At 38.2% G+C, this 17,619-nt stretch overlaps 1 protein-coding gene across 7 annotated transcripts in view; it reads left to right on the top strand.

Moving 5' to 3' along the window:
- Positions 1-17,619, top strand: part of cfap299.L (cilia and flagella associated protein 299 L homeolog) — a 230,172-nt gene that overhangs the window by 21,281 nt on the left and 191,272 nt on the right. For all 7 annotated transcript variants that reach the window (XM_041582281.1, XM_041582296.1, XM_041582275.1 and 4 more), the window contains 1 exon segment: positions 5,675-5,805. In XM_041582281.1, the coding sequence (XP_041438215.1) occupies positions 5,675-5,805 (131 nt within the window).

The raw sequence follows: 17,619 nt of genomic DNA on the forward strand, positions 1-17,619 counted from the left end.
ATTACAAAAATTAACATTTATAGTTAATGAATGGTTATGCAGGGTTCAGGAAAATCCTAAATCATCATCTTCTGATTTGGCAGAACACTGAACCGGATCCCAGATTCAGTGCATTCCTAGTTTTTGTTTGTGACTGATTATATTCATATAGTTTGGATTCCTTCAATTCAGTAAGGTGGTCTTGACTTTTCTTTATTTGAGATTACAAGAATTGGTTTGATTGCATTGCAAATATTAATTCTCATATTGGATGGATTTTATATGAGAATGTTTCCCGCAGATTGAGCCTTAAACAGTGAACTATTGCTGCTCAATTCAGCATAACTATTATGTACTTATTGAACAAAACCCAAATAAATCCAGACCACCAGTGAAGTACTAATCTTGTAGAACACACCTGTGAAACATCAGGAAATGCAATTTTGTCTTTTGCAAATTAGTTTCATAAACTTTACTTAGTGACCTTCACACTAACAATCTATCACAAGCATACGCATATAAAGTTATTTTTGATATGTACAGAGACTTTTTCCACATAAATTAACCATGGTTATTCGCCTGTGACCAAATTTTCAAGATGAAGCTATATAAAGCTCATATCATACATCTATAAAAACCTTTTAGCATGTAATGGAATCAAATTCTGATGACAGATTTCAGAATATTAGGATATACAAGTTATCTTTCTTTCCTATCTCTCACTTGATCATTCACCTCCCTCAGCATGGATAACTAAGAACCAAGTCCAACAACCTAATCCATGATTAGGGTGGTAATTATTCCAAAGATATTTTTTAAAACAAGTACTGTACTATAATCCTTACAAACCCAAATACACTCTACATAATACCATTTGCAGTTTCCTATGAAGTCTATAGATTTATTTAGAAATGATGTAGATTCTGTAACCCAACACAGTGGTATGTCACTTATTTTAATAGATTACAATGTATGTGTGATGATTTTGATGTAGGGTAGAAATCTGTCCAAATGTTGTACTGTTGTGCTGTATACCAACCACTCCCTCTAGTCTATTTAATGCTCCCAGTGATCTTCCTTTTAATTTTACCTCGCCATTGCCCTGGGATATTTGATTTACATGTCACCCCACCATCATAGTTACTGTGTTTTGTCTTGTAAAATAATGTAAATGGCACATGAGTCTACTTCAGTCACTTTCAGCACCACATATTTTGGTTGCCCAACAACATGGTGCCAATGCACCCAAAACTTAGACTTAGATGGAAAATATGTGATGAGCATTCATGTCAGCACCTGTAAAAGTATTGAAAAGCATTTCCAGGATTTTATCACCTCACAAGCACTGACAAGAGCACTTGTTGAGTGTTTTTCATTTGGGTCTACAGCAGCTGTTTCAGGCATTTTGGCATTGCAATTTTGGGGCTTAGTATCCCTGTATTCTGTTGCCTTTAATATATTAGTTTGCTTTATATTTTGTAATTATTATAATTCATTGTTTCAAACCAGTGGGCTATCCCATGTCCCATATATTCTGTACACATAATCCTTCAAAAATGTATGTTTTTCATTGATCTAGCAGTTAAATATATTTATAATAGCTCTAGAATATAAACAATATATTATGCATCAGCATTTTCAAGTATAGCTATGGTGTTGGAGCTTTAACATTTCAATAGGGTAATGTAATAAAGGTTGGTAATGGAAAAACTATTCGCAATGCAAAAAGTTATGCCTTTGCACGGACAAATTTTCCTTTGTTCAAATTTAATATAGTGTTTGCGAACCCGGAAACTGTTTAACGAACAATTCCAACAGTGGAAGAAAGTTATTATGTTTACTACAAAAGATTACAACACTTTCAAGCACTTCTTAAAAGTGCGTAATTAATAACAGTTTAAAGAAGAATATTACATTGCGAGATGTGAATTTTTATTCTTATCGGTACAAATAGTTTTTCTCTTTGCAACCTTTATTACTTTCCCCCACAAGCATATTAATCAAGAAAACAATAACACTGTTATCAAGAACAGTGAAACAAGTCACAGATATGAGGCAATCATCTTGGAAATGTTATTTTGAAAGGAAATACTATTACAAGCTATTATAGGTGTGGAGTATATGAGCTGCAGCTTAGCTGGATTCATTCTAATCTTGGACAAACATTTACTCCACCCAGACTATTGCCTAAGCAGCTATTTACTTACTACCATGTTAAGGTCATGTTAAATATTTAAAAGTAAAAAAAGTTTAGCACTGAATCACATTCATCCAGAAACATTGAAAAATAACAGATAAGACATTTCATTTTACTCTTACTTTTCACTGACACCAAGATATAATGTTATGTATGTTAAGTGTTGTGTACTCCTGAGGGTTTGCCATCAATTTGAGTTCAGGAATGTCTTCCATGAATTCATTTATAGAATCAAATGCTATTTATTATTCAAAAGATACACAGGGGCATGGTTCCTGTATACATGCAACTAGTTAGGATTTCTCATAATGTCTCAAGTATTTTTATATAGAGCAAAGTGAATGGCCATACTGTATATAAAGGATTTCTGAAGTAATCTGCATTGTTAAAACTTTTATTCCACATTTGCTGTGTATTGGAGTTTTTATACATATTGGTAGTGGACATTAAGGAACTAATGGTATTTCTGTAAACCACCATTATTTTAAATGTTTTATTAAATATCAGAGCTGTCTGTTTTTGTAGTTTAATGGAGCAATTCCACGTTTGAATTAAATGTTGCTCTATTGTGATGCTGATCAGTCTTGACGTATTACATACATACGTATGCACACATAGTTACCTGATTAGACGTCTGTTAAATTGCTGACTGTGTTTTTGGCGAATCTGCCTTTCTTTTCCAACCTGTCTATTGCTTGCTGGAATAAAAGCTATTTCACTTGAAGAGACTTTTGCTGTTCTGACACTTATTTATCAGAAGTCGAATTTAAGAGTTATGTGAGCTTTTTAGCCCTCAAATGAACTCACAACTCGAATGGTTTCTAATTAAGAAAAAACTTGAATTAGCGTGTTTAGGGTTAACAACCCAAAAACTCGAATTAATTGAGTTTTCCACGGGAAAAACTTGAATCTCTTGAATTGATCGAGTCATCATGCAAAATCCTCCGAAAAAATCTTGAATATCGTCAAGGCTATTAACATCTTCAAATGGTTCAAGGGCAGCCATTGACTTCTACATAAACTCGACAGGTTTTAGATGGTGTTTGGATTTGAGCAATTTCCAGGGTCAGGGTATAATAAATCTTGAAAAATTCAAGTTTTTTTTTAACCTGAAAAATCTATTTGTGACTCAAAAATACCCTTGAAAACTATTTTTTTTTGTGGAAAACACAACTTGATCCTTAATAGGTCCCCTTATGTATTTATACATAACTTACAGAAAGTCCACTTCCTGTCCTCTTCAGAAACGGCGAAAAGGCGACCATGCATCCTGCAGAATCGATTTCTCCTCCCTGGCTTTTCTAGTGACAGCATGCGGCTTCTTCTCCTCCTTGATTCGGGGCACAGCAGATTCTCGATGAAGGAAGAAGACACCCTGGCTGTGATGGTGTGCTGGGCTTCCGTGGGTTCGCTGTGTCACCTGCTGTGCAAGGAAGGGTCGCTGTTGTGCAGGAGCATGGCTGTCTGCTCAGGGGCAGCCATACGCTGGAACAGAGTCTCCCCCGTGAAGGAACATAGTTTGAATTTCTGGGGAGGCTGCAGTACATTCCAGAGCTGCCTATAGAGCACGAGCGCATGTTGTTCCCTCCCCAGTCCCCGCGCTCTTACCAGAGTCTCTACTGGCAGCATTGTGTGCAGCTTCCCCAGCGGCGGCTCCTCGTCAGAGCTGGGGAAGAGGACAGAGGTGAGGGCTGGGGCCAGCTGGGGATTTCCCTTGTGCCTTCAGAGACTCCGTTCCCGCATATGTTTGCCCCTGAGCAGACAGCCATGCTCCTGCACAACAGCGACCCTTCTTCGCAAAGCAGGTGACACAGCGAACCCATGGAAGCCCAGCACACCACCACAGCCAGGGTGTCTTCTTTCTTCATCGAGAATCTTCTGGGCCCCGAATCAAGGAGGAGAAGAAGCCGCATGCTGTCACTAGAAAAGCAGGGAGGAGAAATCGATTGCTGCAGGATGGATGGTCGCCTTTTCGCCGTTTCTGAAGAGGACAGGAAGTGGACTTTCTGTAAATTATTTTTTAATAAAGGCTTTGCTATTTTAAAATTCAGTTTGTGTTGGGTTTTTTTCGTTGTATAGTAACGAATTTTCAAAAACATTTTTTGATGTTACTGGTCCTTTAATTGCCCTTCTTTGGACTTCTCTCTCATTCAATAATATTTGTAATTCAATATCAGCCAATTTGAGCATGGGAGAGCAAAACTGTACTGTATATTCTAGATGTGGTTTTAACAGTGCTTTGTAAAGGGGAAGAATTGCCCTCATCCCCCCCCCCAAATCTATACCCCTTTTGTCATAGAAACTACTTGAGGCGAAAGACAAAGCTTATTTGACACAAGAGTCAGAACCCTGAACAAAGGAATCACAGATTATTTATAGACTTAAAAAGGGAGTTACCAGTGGAAGAGCATAGAGATATTGCTCCACACTATAGAAAAACTGCTCTTACAGCCAAGCAGGTGGCTCTAGTACTAGTACTAGTGACCATAACTAGCTTGAGAACAGAATCCATTTAAGTCAGGTTGGCTCCCAATTCTGCATACATAGAATTATACTGTCTCTTGGTTCCAGGCTCGGGCCTAGGGCAGCATAATCAAGGGTTGGCATGCCGCCCAGCCGCATTGCTAACTAACTTGATTCTGGAGTGCTAAGCACTAGGCTCTTAGTGCTCCGCTATGAAAAGTATGCACATGCGCGCAATTCTTTATGTGCGAGGGGGCGCCAGAGGACAGTGGCCCCTGGGTGCCCCTGGATGAAATCCGCCACTGCCTGGTTCTTCCTTGCTCCAAAGGAACATACACATAACATACAGAAGTATACCGAGAAGTACCAACATTAAAATTCCATAGTGTGACATAAAGAAGGATGATCATGACAAAGACAAGTGTGATCATATTCATTACTAACGTTGTCAAGCTACATTGAAAGATCTGACATAAGGCTAAAGGCCTTCCTAATACAACACCCATTAACCCATGGGATGGCAAACAGAGCTTAGCGCTATCTTTACTGACATCACATCTAACTAGGAGGTGTGCAGGGACATGTTTGAGATTGGTTGCTTCCTTATACCAAGTGGCAAGAAGAGATCTCAAGATCATACAGATACATTGAAAACCCATAGTCTCTCTCGCTCTATTTTTAACAAAGGAAGAAGTATTAAAAAAGAAGTCATTTAACACAAATGCCAGTCTATACCTAGTTTATCATGGGCAACAGTTCACTTTTACTGGTGCCTGCTATACGCAGAGAGATTTTAATGGTATAGGACTAACGCTGCCCTGAAGGCCAGGGTACCAGTGACAAGGCTATCTTGAGAACAGAATCCATCCAAGTCAAAGGGGCTCCTGGGTGAATCTGCATACACATAATTTTATTCTCTCTCACTTTTAATACAGCTCAGAGCCTTGTTAGCATTAATCCATATTGCTAGTAAAATAATCTTATTGGTTTATTTTATGTATAATTGTTTTTATACCTTGTTATACTGTTTGTTAGGATGAAGAGTTGGCCCGCCAGCTGGTGGAGCTAGGCTACAGAGGGAGCGGTGAAGTCCTGAAAAGAGATGAGTTTGAAGCAAGAAAGGCTGCTGCAGAGGCTTCCAGACTCTCTCAAAGAACTCAGCAAAAGTAAGTCACAGCTGTGTTTGGTAACAAATGAGACACATTCTTTACATCTCCTCTTTATGATTAGAAACATTTCTGTTGGCATTCTGTTTTCTGTAAGCATCCAGAAAGGCTACTAACTATAGGCCTGACATTATACCAAGGAACATGTGCTGTACAGATCAGTTAGGGTAAGCAAGCTGGAAGGTATCTACCATCCAACCACATTTGACTGGAAGCTACTAATTTATGAAATGAGAACAAACAACCAAAAAAATCTGAGCTCAAGCATGATGAAAGCATATGTTCAGTGCTTTCTAAAAATGTTGTTGAAAGAAGGCAAAAGTACTAGAATAGATCAAGAATAATGACTGCCCAAAATGTCCCTTGTGTTCTGTTAGTGACAATAAAATTGGGGTTAGTAGTTTCCTCTGTTTTGTTTGATCACAGAAAAATTCAAGTACTATTCATGACAGCAACAACGAACTTATTTAGCTCATTCCATGCCTCGGGAAGCCAATAATAGGCAGAAATAGAGAAAAATTAAATGACAAATATTGTTTGCTTACAGCAATTTTAATTAGCAAAAATAACTTCTGCCAAGCATTTTGATACTTTGAAAAAAGCGCTAACAATGCAGTTAAACCGATACTGACACATTCCTATAAAAATCATAGGAACGTGTGTGTGAGTATCAAATAAATGCTGCACCCTGAATAGTTACCCACAAAGCCGCCCCCAGCCCCGCAAACCTGTGTGCAGCAGACCGGCTGACACTACTAACAGATTTTCTTCGTTGGGGGTGGAGCGATCCTTCGATAGGCTGAATTCCTGTTTTAATTCGTAATCAACCTATGGAATGATCGCGCAGCATCACTGAAACGGTACAGAAGATCATTTAGCAGTGTCGGAGGGTCGGGTGAACGCAGGTTTACGGGGACTAGGGGGGCTTTGAGGGGAACTATTCCGGGTGCAGCATTTACTTGATACTGACACGTTCCTATAATTTTTATAGGAACGTGTTAGTATCGATTTAAAGATATAAACAAATCTTTACTTTGTTTAATCTGTGTAATTGATGAATATTTCAGATTTGTGGCATAATGCTGCATTGGTGGAATTTACATTTGTTTAGGATAATATTTAAATACCCACTACCTATTCAGGTGTTATATGTGTACTCTATTGATCTTTTATTGATCTTTTACATCTGTAAACATTTGCTTGATATTATATATTTTAAAATAAAACACATTCGATATTGTAATTTACAGTGATATTATTGAATGACTTTTTCCCTAACATAGTTCATGATCATTGATTTTCTTACATGATGGAGGGAATTCAGTAAACTAGGGGAGATTTGGCCGTAAAAGAAAACTTTTGTTTAAATACAAGCAACTCTTATGTAATATTGTCTTAGAGGACAAATATAGATAAAAGGGGTAATTTACCGCTGCAAGTGCAGAGTGCAAAGTGTAATTTCATACAAAATTCGGCATGCTTTTCTACATTATTATATTATTAATTTGCACCCACAGCAATTGCGTGTGCTTTTTGGTAGGCTGAATGCAACCTGCGGTTAACATTTCAGGACCAGGATAGCATAATTTTTAGAGCTCAAAATGGCATTTGTGTTATTCTTTAGCTCACAGCATGCCACAGGTTTACCCATGGGTCAGACGGGTTCGGGCCGGATCCTGCACACCACTAGCGGGAACCTTGGAATTACCTCAGCATCAGGCCCGAATTTGTGGAAGTGCCACAAGGGCCCAGCCTAGGAATTTTAGGTAGGGGGGCATGGTGCCCAACCATACCTGAATTGGTTCAGAAGCACTAGTGATTCACATGAGATACAATAGTTTTTCCAGACCCTGCATTTGTAAATGTGGCTGTGGTTAACAACAGGTTCAGCTACACATTTAGCGTTAAAGAGAAAAGTTTAAATACAAGTGGCTCCTATTTCAATAACCTTAAAATTGTCTAAACTTATATGTTACTAGTATTATGCTTAATTTATATGTCATATATTGTGCAGAGATACAGAAATTACACATCAGTCAAAGCAGCCCCTGCTAGCTTATATTGTGACTTCCTTATCACATGCAAGATGCATGTGATAAGGTAACAAACTTCTTGAATACGGTGCTCTGTTCTGTATTGAAATAAAGACACATTTTGCATTTCATCTGAAGCAGCAGCCAGATGATTTTCAAGCATTTTGTGTTCTTTCTCTTTAGGGATGTATTTTGGGGGATTGGGTGGTAATCCTATGCATATTGGGCATTGGCAAATTATCCAGAGGACCCCTTGGGCATTCCAGATGGGCACATTTGTGTTTCTACTGACAGAAAAATTGATTCTTTGCATCCATATCAATAGAAGACTTGCACAAAACTATACTAAAGATGTTCCTTGTTTTAAACAAAAGAGGGGTTGTTTGTTCATATATTGCAATAAATTTAAGTTGGCCAAATTCCTACAACTACAGGTATGGGATCTGTTATCCAGAACTCTGTTATCCAGAAAGCTCAGATTTAAGAAAGACTGTCTCCCATAGACTCAATTTTATCTGAATAATCCAAATATTCAACAATTATTTTCTTTTTCTCTATAATATAAAATAGTACCTTGTACTTAATTCAAATCAATTAATAATTAATCCTTATTGGAAGCAAAACCAGCCTATTGGGTTTATTGAATCTATACATGATTTTCTAGAAGACAAAGTATTAAGATCCAAATCAGAGAGATTCATTATCTAGAAAACCGCAGGTACCGAGCATTATGGATATCAGGTCCCAAATGTATCCCTGGTCTGGCTAGTCCTACACTCCCTCAGAGTTTCATTATATATTTTTTACAGAATTCCTCTGCAACCAGTTTTTTAATTGGTTGGCTTCAGTGATCACCAATTTAGCATGTATGTTTGTAATCAGCCTCATTTTGTGCAAAACTTTGCAAAACTACAAAGAATTCTCCCTACCCTTGAAACAAAACAGTGGTTGTTTTCATTAAACAGTGATGAGACCTGATGTTTTCTTGATATGGAACCTTTCCCTTATTAAATAATTTAAACATTAAATAAACCCAGTAGCATTGTTTTATCTCCAATAAGGATTAGTTGTTCAACATAGAACAAAAGAAATCATTTTTAAGTGAATGATAACATGTAATCTATGGAACTGTAATTTGGAACTTTTTGGATAACAGGTTTCCAATTTAGGGATCACATACCTGTATTTCAATATATTTATTTTGACTCACCAAACTGCAAAACTTTGCTGGCAGTTTTCATAAGTTTTATATGAAAATCGCTTCAAACTTATAGCATCCTATCTTCCATATGTCCTTAGGTTCAAAGATATCATATATACAGATGCAGCCACTTTGGTTTGTCTGTTTGACACAGAATAACTAAACACAGATATCCCATTTATCTCATTTAACACAGAAAACTGTGTCACAACAACCCATCTAATTAAAGCATTCACCATTGTGAACAATGGAGCTTTGGTATGCTAATGAAAAGGTTAAATGCATTAAATGAGTTAAGATGACTTAAGATAACACAGTTTCTTCAATTACCCCTGAGTCATGACGCATTTAACTCACAAATCCAAGTGGCTTCATCTGTATATGAATGCTAAGGGTCGTCAACCACAGTTTGATTCTCTTTATGTAGAGCATTGCCAAAGTACTGCATTAGCATGTACAGACGACAAAATGAAAAGAAGAACAGCACACAGTCTGCAGTTTTTTGTTGTTAGAAGGCCAAATAGTAAGCTGCAGGGCCGGAACTAGGGGTAGACAGAAGAGGCATGTGACTAGGGCGCAAAGGTGAAGAGGCGACAAGCACGTACCTCTTCTCCCTGGCTGCCCCTAGTTCCTGGCTCCTGATGTGAAGAAGACGTCCCGCTCTCCTGCCTCTAACGCCCGCTGCAGATAACTACAGGAGCAGCCAAGTTCCCTAGAAGGACCGATCCTGCCTCTGATACATGGGAGGGAGCGAGGGCGCACAAGCGAACGTGGGAGCGGGGTGATGCGTGCACCCTGCCTTGGACGCTCCAGCAGCTTGGCCCGCACTGATAAGTTGAATATATAAAACTAGATATTTTTGGTAACTACTCATTGTGAAAAAATAAAAATGGGTAAATATATATTTATAGGTGGTGAATGGGAAATTGCATTTAACACCAGGGATGGTTATTATGAATATCTTGTCATGCTAATCGGCATATGTAATGCCACAGCTGTATTTCAGGAATTTTTAATTTTTTTGTGGCCTACTTCAGTCCTGTATTGTGGTCTACTTAGATGATATTCTGTTGTTTTCCTCCACTCTGGTTGAACATGTATCTCAAGTCAAGATTGTTCTTCAGCATTTTAGAGAGATTATGCCAAATTTAAAAAAGTGTGAAATCAACAAGATTTAATTATTAGGTTATAGCATTTCCTCTTTTGGATTTCAGTTGGATTCTGCCAATGTATTTGCAGTTTGGGCTGATCCGCTCCTGTTGGGTTGAAAGCTATTCAAAGATTTTTAGGCTTTGATAATTTTTATCAAAGGTTTATTAAGGGGTATCTAGTATAGGTAAATCTAAATCAACTGGACTTGCTGAGTAATCATTGAAGACGTTTCACTACTGATCCGAGCAGCTTCTTCAGTTCAATTTATTAAGAACTTGTCTTAAATTGTATTCCCCAATCACAATTCTCACTTGGAAGGACTCAAAAATTTGCTCGTCACCTGAAGCTGAAAAAGCTTTTGTAATACTAAATCTTGAATTCAACTCTGCTCCTGTTCTGATCCACTCTGACATCTCCTGTCCTTTTGCTCTCTATGTGAATGCTTCTGTTCTGTATGTGTGCTATCCTGTCTCAGTAATCCAGATTTCAAAGGCCATAACGTCCTTGTGCGTTCTTTTTTCGTGGAGATAAACTATGATGTTGATAACAGAGAGCTGTTTGTTAGTTGTGAAACTTACTTTGGCAGAATTGTGCCATATTTTGGAGGGTTCTTCAGAACCTATTTCTATTCTTACTGACCAAAAAACATAGAATATATTTCTTCTGACAAAAGACGTAATCCTCGTCAAATTCATTGGACATTGTTCATTTCTAGGTTCAGTTTCCTAGATTCTAATTGACCGGATTCCAGGAATGTCAAAGCGGATGCCAGATCTTTATTCCTCAAGGCTACTCAAGTCCTTTCATGGGATCATTCTTCCTGGATCGCATGTCATCTGGGCCATTAGAAAGCCTAATGACCTCGTTTTCAGATACTTTTGTCAACCTGCATTTGTTCAGGATGTCACAAAATGTATTTCTGCCTGTATTACTCTAGGCTCTACCAGTTCCTTCATAGCCTTGGCTTGAAATCTCCATAGATTTTATTGCAGGCTTGCCAAAATCTACAATTTTTACTACCATTCTGTACCTAAATGAAAGGGGGTCCACTGTACTAAGAGAAAGAATGGCTGGAGGACTGTTTAAAGGAGAACTAAACCCTATAAATGAATATGGCTTGAAATACTATATTTTATATTAAACGTATTGAACCAGTCTAAACAGTTCTTCATAATGTCATGGATTCGTTGATGTCTGACATCTGATGCTGCCTAGAGAATGGTGATTTGTTAATCTGTGCCATTATTCCAAAACTGGTCCCATTCTCAGCCTGACAGCTATAGGCCTGTTTAACAGTGGTGTTAAGAAAGCTTTGTTGATATTAAATTAAATTTTTATGCTGCTTATGCATTCATTCAGAATAAAATCTTAGTTGTAAGATTGCAAAAAGCCCTCTTGGTGAATCATACCGGGAAACTAATCTTCTACCCCCTTTTTGGGACATCATACTTTTCTACTAAATAACTCTATTTTTTGTCTTACTGTTATTACAATCTAAATGTAAGATCTAGCCCAGCACTAAGTAGTCCTTGTTAATGAAGTTCATCCTTTCTGACTTCACTGAAAAACACATATTTTTATACCACCAGGGTACATCACCAGACATCAGTATACAACACAGGGCATGTATGGACCTGGATAGGCTGGATCTCTTCCCACCATAGTTTTACACAGAACTAACCCTCAGTCATTTAGTAGACTGTTTAAAGATAATTCCTCATTTGTTGCTATTGGCAACTGCACTGGTGCAATCTAGCACCTCTGTTAGTAAATCAGCCCTATAAACTGAATAGATAGCTGACAACAGTAGGGGAAGTATATTTACTGCTCCCCTACACTAGCAAGAATATCAGGTAAACCTGTGTTCTTTATAAGAGGTACAATATTGGTTTTGGAATGTGGGATTTTCAGGAAGGCTTTGCTCTTGTAAATAACCCCTGTCTATCTAAAATATTAAAATTAAATTAAAAAGAAAAAGTGTTTTTTTACATTTCTAGCAACAATTAACTTTATGCCACAAAAATAATTCATAGAAAAAATAACTTTTTTATAGCACACAAATATTTAAAACCACATACAAAATTGATTCATACATTTGACTACCCATACAGTATCTTGCTTCTTTTTTTTTTTTTTAACAATTCTTTTATTGTGCAATTATAGCAATACAGAAAAACAGTTGTATAATAGCAATGCATCTTTGTTTTCCTTTTCATTAACCAAATAAACAATCTTTACAAACATTAACCAGCATGATGTCATCATTCACTTTCAGGTTATTATACACAGGTTCATTCCAATTACGTATACATATAAAAGAAAAAAAAACAGTTTAACATACAGGTATGTCCTTCTACTGCAGTTAGCCCAGACCCGTATCCTCCTCTGTCCAGGGTACCCAAATTTTATTGAATTTCTCCAGACAGCCCCTTCTCATATATGTAAGTTTATGCAGGGGGAGCGCATTGTTGATGAGTTGCTCCCAGCCCTGTACCGTTGGATCCCCTCTAGATTTCCATTTCAAAGCTATAGCTTTTTTTGCGTACATGCATAAAGTGATTAGAAGCGTCCTCTGTGCCCTGTTGTGGGAGATCTCCCCCAGTAGATTCAATATTAACACCTTAGGATTCAGTGGCACTGGGATACCAGTTTTAGTACTAATTATTTGACTGACCTCACCCCAAAACGTCTGCATAGCCAGGCAGTTCCAAATCATTTGCATAAAGTTTGCTGGCGAGTTAGAACATCTGGGGCATTCATCCCGCAAATCATGGTTCATTTTATTTAGCCTGTAGGGAGTAAGATATATTCTATGCAGGTAATTCAACTGGGTCATTCTGTCCTTACTGCAGATGATCCCATCCAAACTCAATTCTAGAATCTCCTCCCATTCCTCCGAAGTAAGCCCAGGAATATCCTGCTGCCATCTAGTTAGCAGTTTGGTGAGTGAGGGACTACCAACCCTGATCAGTTGGGCATAAAAGTATGAAAGAGGTTTCCTAATAGCCTCTGAGCGGATGTCTAATTCTACCTTCCTGGGGGTAGTGTCCGGTGGGCCAGTCTTAAATTGATTTTCTATAGCATGCCTCAGTTGCAAATACCTAAAGAGCATTGGATTAGGAAGAGAGAATTTCTGCTTCAAGTCCTGAAATGAGCTGAGGTTACCATCAGGCATAACGTCTGAGAGGTACTTAATTTCATATCGTGCCCATTACTGCGGGTCTGGTATAGTGCGGAGATGTTGGAGTCTGGGATTACACCACAGTGGGGAGAATTCTGAACAGTGCGGTTGACGTTTGGGATAAAATTGCAAAACAGTTTGCCACACTTTGATTGTGGTGGACATTAAGGGTGACAGATTCTTAGTAAGGGAGGTACCCCTATACAGCAGATTCTTTAAACCTTCCCATGAACCCACTATTTGTGCTTCCAGGAGCGTTGCCGCGTTAGTGTGAGAAGGAGTAACCCAGCTTTTCGCCACCACCAATTGTGACGCCAAGTAGTACCAGTAGAGGTTAGGAGCCGCTAAACCACCCTGGGTAATAGGGAGCTGCAGAGTGCTCAAGGCTAACCTGGGTGGTGCACTGTTCCAAAATAGGGACAACATTATACTCTTTAGTTTGGTAAAAATAGCCTTGTGTATGCCAATCGGGGACTGTCGAAATACATATGTGAGTTTTGGAAGGATTATCATCTTAAACAAGTTAATTCTACCTAGTAGGGTAAGGGGGAGATGCACCCAAGCTTCCCTTCTTTCCACTATATATTTGAGGATGGGTTGTACGTTCAGCTCAACATATTTCTGGAGATCAGAATGTACCCATATCCCCAAGTATTTAAAGGTTTCTGCCCACTGAAGACCATGGACATTCTGAGGTAGGTTCGGCGGGAGGGGGTCAATGGGGAAAATCACTGATTTAGACCAATTGATCTTCAGCCCTGAATACCTTGGTGTAAGTTTATTATGGCCAGTGCCCCAGTGAGAGCCTGATTTGGATTAGGAAGGTAAAGAAGAGTGTCATTTGCATACATGGAGATAATTTCCCTACACGAACCCAGGTGTAAACCCTTCACCTCCTGCGAAAGTTTAATTCGACAGGCCATTGGTTCCATGGCAAGAGCGAACAGAAGAGGGGACAGGGGGCAACCTTGTCTAGTGCCCCTTCCGATTGCCAAGGCCTTCGACACTTTGGTGTTGGTTCTAATCTTGCCCACCGGCAAGTGGTAAAGTGCCTGCACCCATTTGATGTATTCTATGGGCACACCCACCCTCCTCATTGTGGCCCATAAATAGCTCCATTCCACCGAATCAAACGCCTTCTCATTATCCAATGACGCCACTACCCTCTCTCCTTGGTTATCATGTACCACTGAAATATTAGTAAACAGCCGCCGGATATTAATGTCAGTTGTGCGACCCTGCATAAAGCCCGTTTGATCCGGTGAAATAACTGTGGCCAGGTGCGGTGCCAGTCTAGTCCCAAGCACCTTCACCAGTATCTTGGCATCCACATTAATAAGCGATATTGGTCTATACGAGGAGAATTCCAAGGGGTCCTTGCCTGGTTTTAAAATCAGTATAATGAGCGTTTCCCTCATAGACTCCGGAAGGGGTGCCCCTACCCTTACATCATTATACAAGTTTACTAACAGAGGGGCTATTTTTTTGACATTTTGCTTATACCACTCAATGGGGAGGCCATCTAATCCTGGAGTTTTACCCCCTGGGAAGGCTCCTATCGCCACCTGCACCTCCTCTTGTGTAATTGGCTCAGCTAGCTGTGCTATTGTACCTACATCAAATTCTGGTATTTCTGTGTCAATTAAGTATTGATCCACCTCCTCATCCGTTACTTTCATCTTGGAACTATAGAGATCTGCATAATAGCTCATAACCCTTTCATTAATACCCTCTGGAGTGGAATCAATATCCCCATTGGGAACTTTTTTGGACAATAGAGCCAGTAATTTCAGTATCTTGCTTCTTATTGATGAAGAAAGTTAAGGTACTACACCCTGCAAAACAAAGAGTATCTTATTGGGCTGCAATTTGTCTTAAAACTTACTTTCACAGCAATTCGTTTAATATAAATGCGTATATACCAATCCAGGAGGGGGTCTCCACATTTTCTAAACTGTCTGTGAGACATTGTCTTTGCATATTTTGACCACTATATGAATGCAAAATAAAATTTCCTGGTTATTGATTTCACCTTATACTGTATATATGTACCCAGATAGATAATGCACTTTTACTCAAGCATTAAGTAAACATGAAATTCAAATAGTATTTTATCTAGATCTAGTTTCAATAGTGAAAAGGATAGCAAATGTAGGCTCTAACCAGTTATTCCCTTGGCATGTTTGCTTTCATAAATATTACTTCAGGTCTGACAATCTGCAGGTGTGTTTGGGTAGCTTTTTACCAGCCCATATTCATTTCATGCTTATGGACAATGTTTTTACACCTGGGATCATTACAGATAAAACAAATGAATGAACTGATATGACTTTAAGGTATAACAATGAGAAAAGAACTCTTAAATAAAGCTTGGGGAACATTAACTTATATGTTTTTAGTACAGTATATATATATATACAATGTAGTTTGAAATGTAAGAAATTCACTACACATCTGAACGCACAATGCAGCACATAGGGTCAAGATCCACCCTTCCAATTTTACACCATGACATCATTGTGTTGCAGAATTTACCCCGAACTTGTACTGCAAATGCTACCATTTAGGTAATGTTGTTTATGTATGGACAGTGAATCAGAACCAATGAATCTTTTAGACATTAAGGGGCACATTTATCAAGGGTCGAATTTCGAATTGAAAAAAATTCGAAATTCGAATTCAAATAGACCAACCAAAATTAAGTTGAAGTTTTTTTTTGGTCGAATAGGTCAGTTTTTGATCAAGTACTGTAGGTCCGTATTTGGCGTAATTCAAATCATACAAATCGAAGAAATATCGCATTCGATCAAATTCGATTCAAAGTTTTTCCCAGAAAAACTTAGATTTTTCATGGTCCACCAATTGACTCCTAATAGGAGTCCCATAGGCTAAAACAGCATTTTGGCAGGTTTTAGATGGTTGAATTTTAAAGAGACAGTACATGATAAATTTCGATATTCGAATTTTCTAATTTTTTTCAAATTCAAATAGAATTTGAACTATTCCCAAGTTGAAGTACACAAAAAATAGCTCGAAATTCAAATATATTTCACTTGAAAATTGACCTGGACCTTTGATAAATCTACCCCTAATTGCATGGGAATAGGTACAGAAGGCCTGTGCTATAACAAGAGAATGGCAAACAATTATTTGAAGGGGCAATATTCTGTAGCAAACAGAACCTCATCAAGAAAATATGATTCATATATATATATATATATATATAATATATATATATATATATATATATATATATATATATATATATATATATATATATATATATATGTCAGGCTTCTCCAAAGTCTGGCCCACTGGCCAAATACGGCCAGTTTTAAAATTTATACTGGCCCCCAGCCTCCGTGAAGAAAGTAATAGTAATGCGACCGCCACCTCATTTAAAGGAGAATTCAACCCGCCACAAAGTTTTCTTTAAGTCACCACATGTGCATATGTTTTGAGGACATCAGCTGAAACGCTAACTTTGTGTGGCATATACCTCAACCAGTTCTGGTCCAGAGCCGGGCCCCGGGGAAGGAATTGGTGGGTATGCGTGTCAGGCTGAATGGTTGGCCCCCACACATTTTCACCTCACAAATCTGGCCCTCGTTGCAAAAAGTTTGGACACCACTGCACTATGTGATCATCCTTCAGTAATCATGCAGAACTGGTTTTCCATATGGATGATTTTACATAACATGTTTTTTTTTTTTAGGGATATATAAAATCCCCATCTTTGTTTAACAGCATTGATTTGCAGCTAGGTTTTAGTTTTAACTTTTAAAATTGCTGTGCTATATTAATTACATATACCATTATATTAACTAATTGTTAATATTTCAGTTGTTTTAGAAAAAAGACAAATCAAATACTGGTAACTTTGCTTTGTAAACAGCAAGCTAGGAGTGGCCATCTAAAAATGATTTATTTATTTTGGAAGGATTGTAACCTGGAATGTCTATTTTGTTTGTAAAATCCTCTTGAGTGTGTTAGATTGTTGACCAGGGATTAAGAGGAATTTAATGTCCATGACCTGAAACCGAAGCAATAGCTTGTCTGTGGAACAGACTGTATCATGTCAACTCCCGAAGTGAGGTTTTCAGACACACAGCAGGTGTGTGGTGTCTTAGACAGTTTGCTGGCTTGAAATATGTTTGTAAAGTGTTATAAAGATGTCATTATTTTGTGAAAAATTCAGAACTGAGGAAGGTGTTATTTTATGGAAAGATGGAAGACAATCACAATTT

This window comes from Xenopus laevis, chromosome 1L, assembly GCF_017654675.1.
Source record: "Xenopus laevis strain J_2021 chromosome 1L, Xenopus_laevis_v10.1, whole genome shotgun sequence".
Classification (NCBI taxonomy): domain Eukaryota; kingdom Metazoa; phylum Chordata; class Amphibia; order Anura; family Pipidae; genus Xenopus; species Xenopus laevis.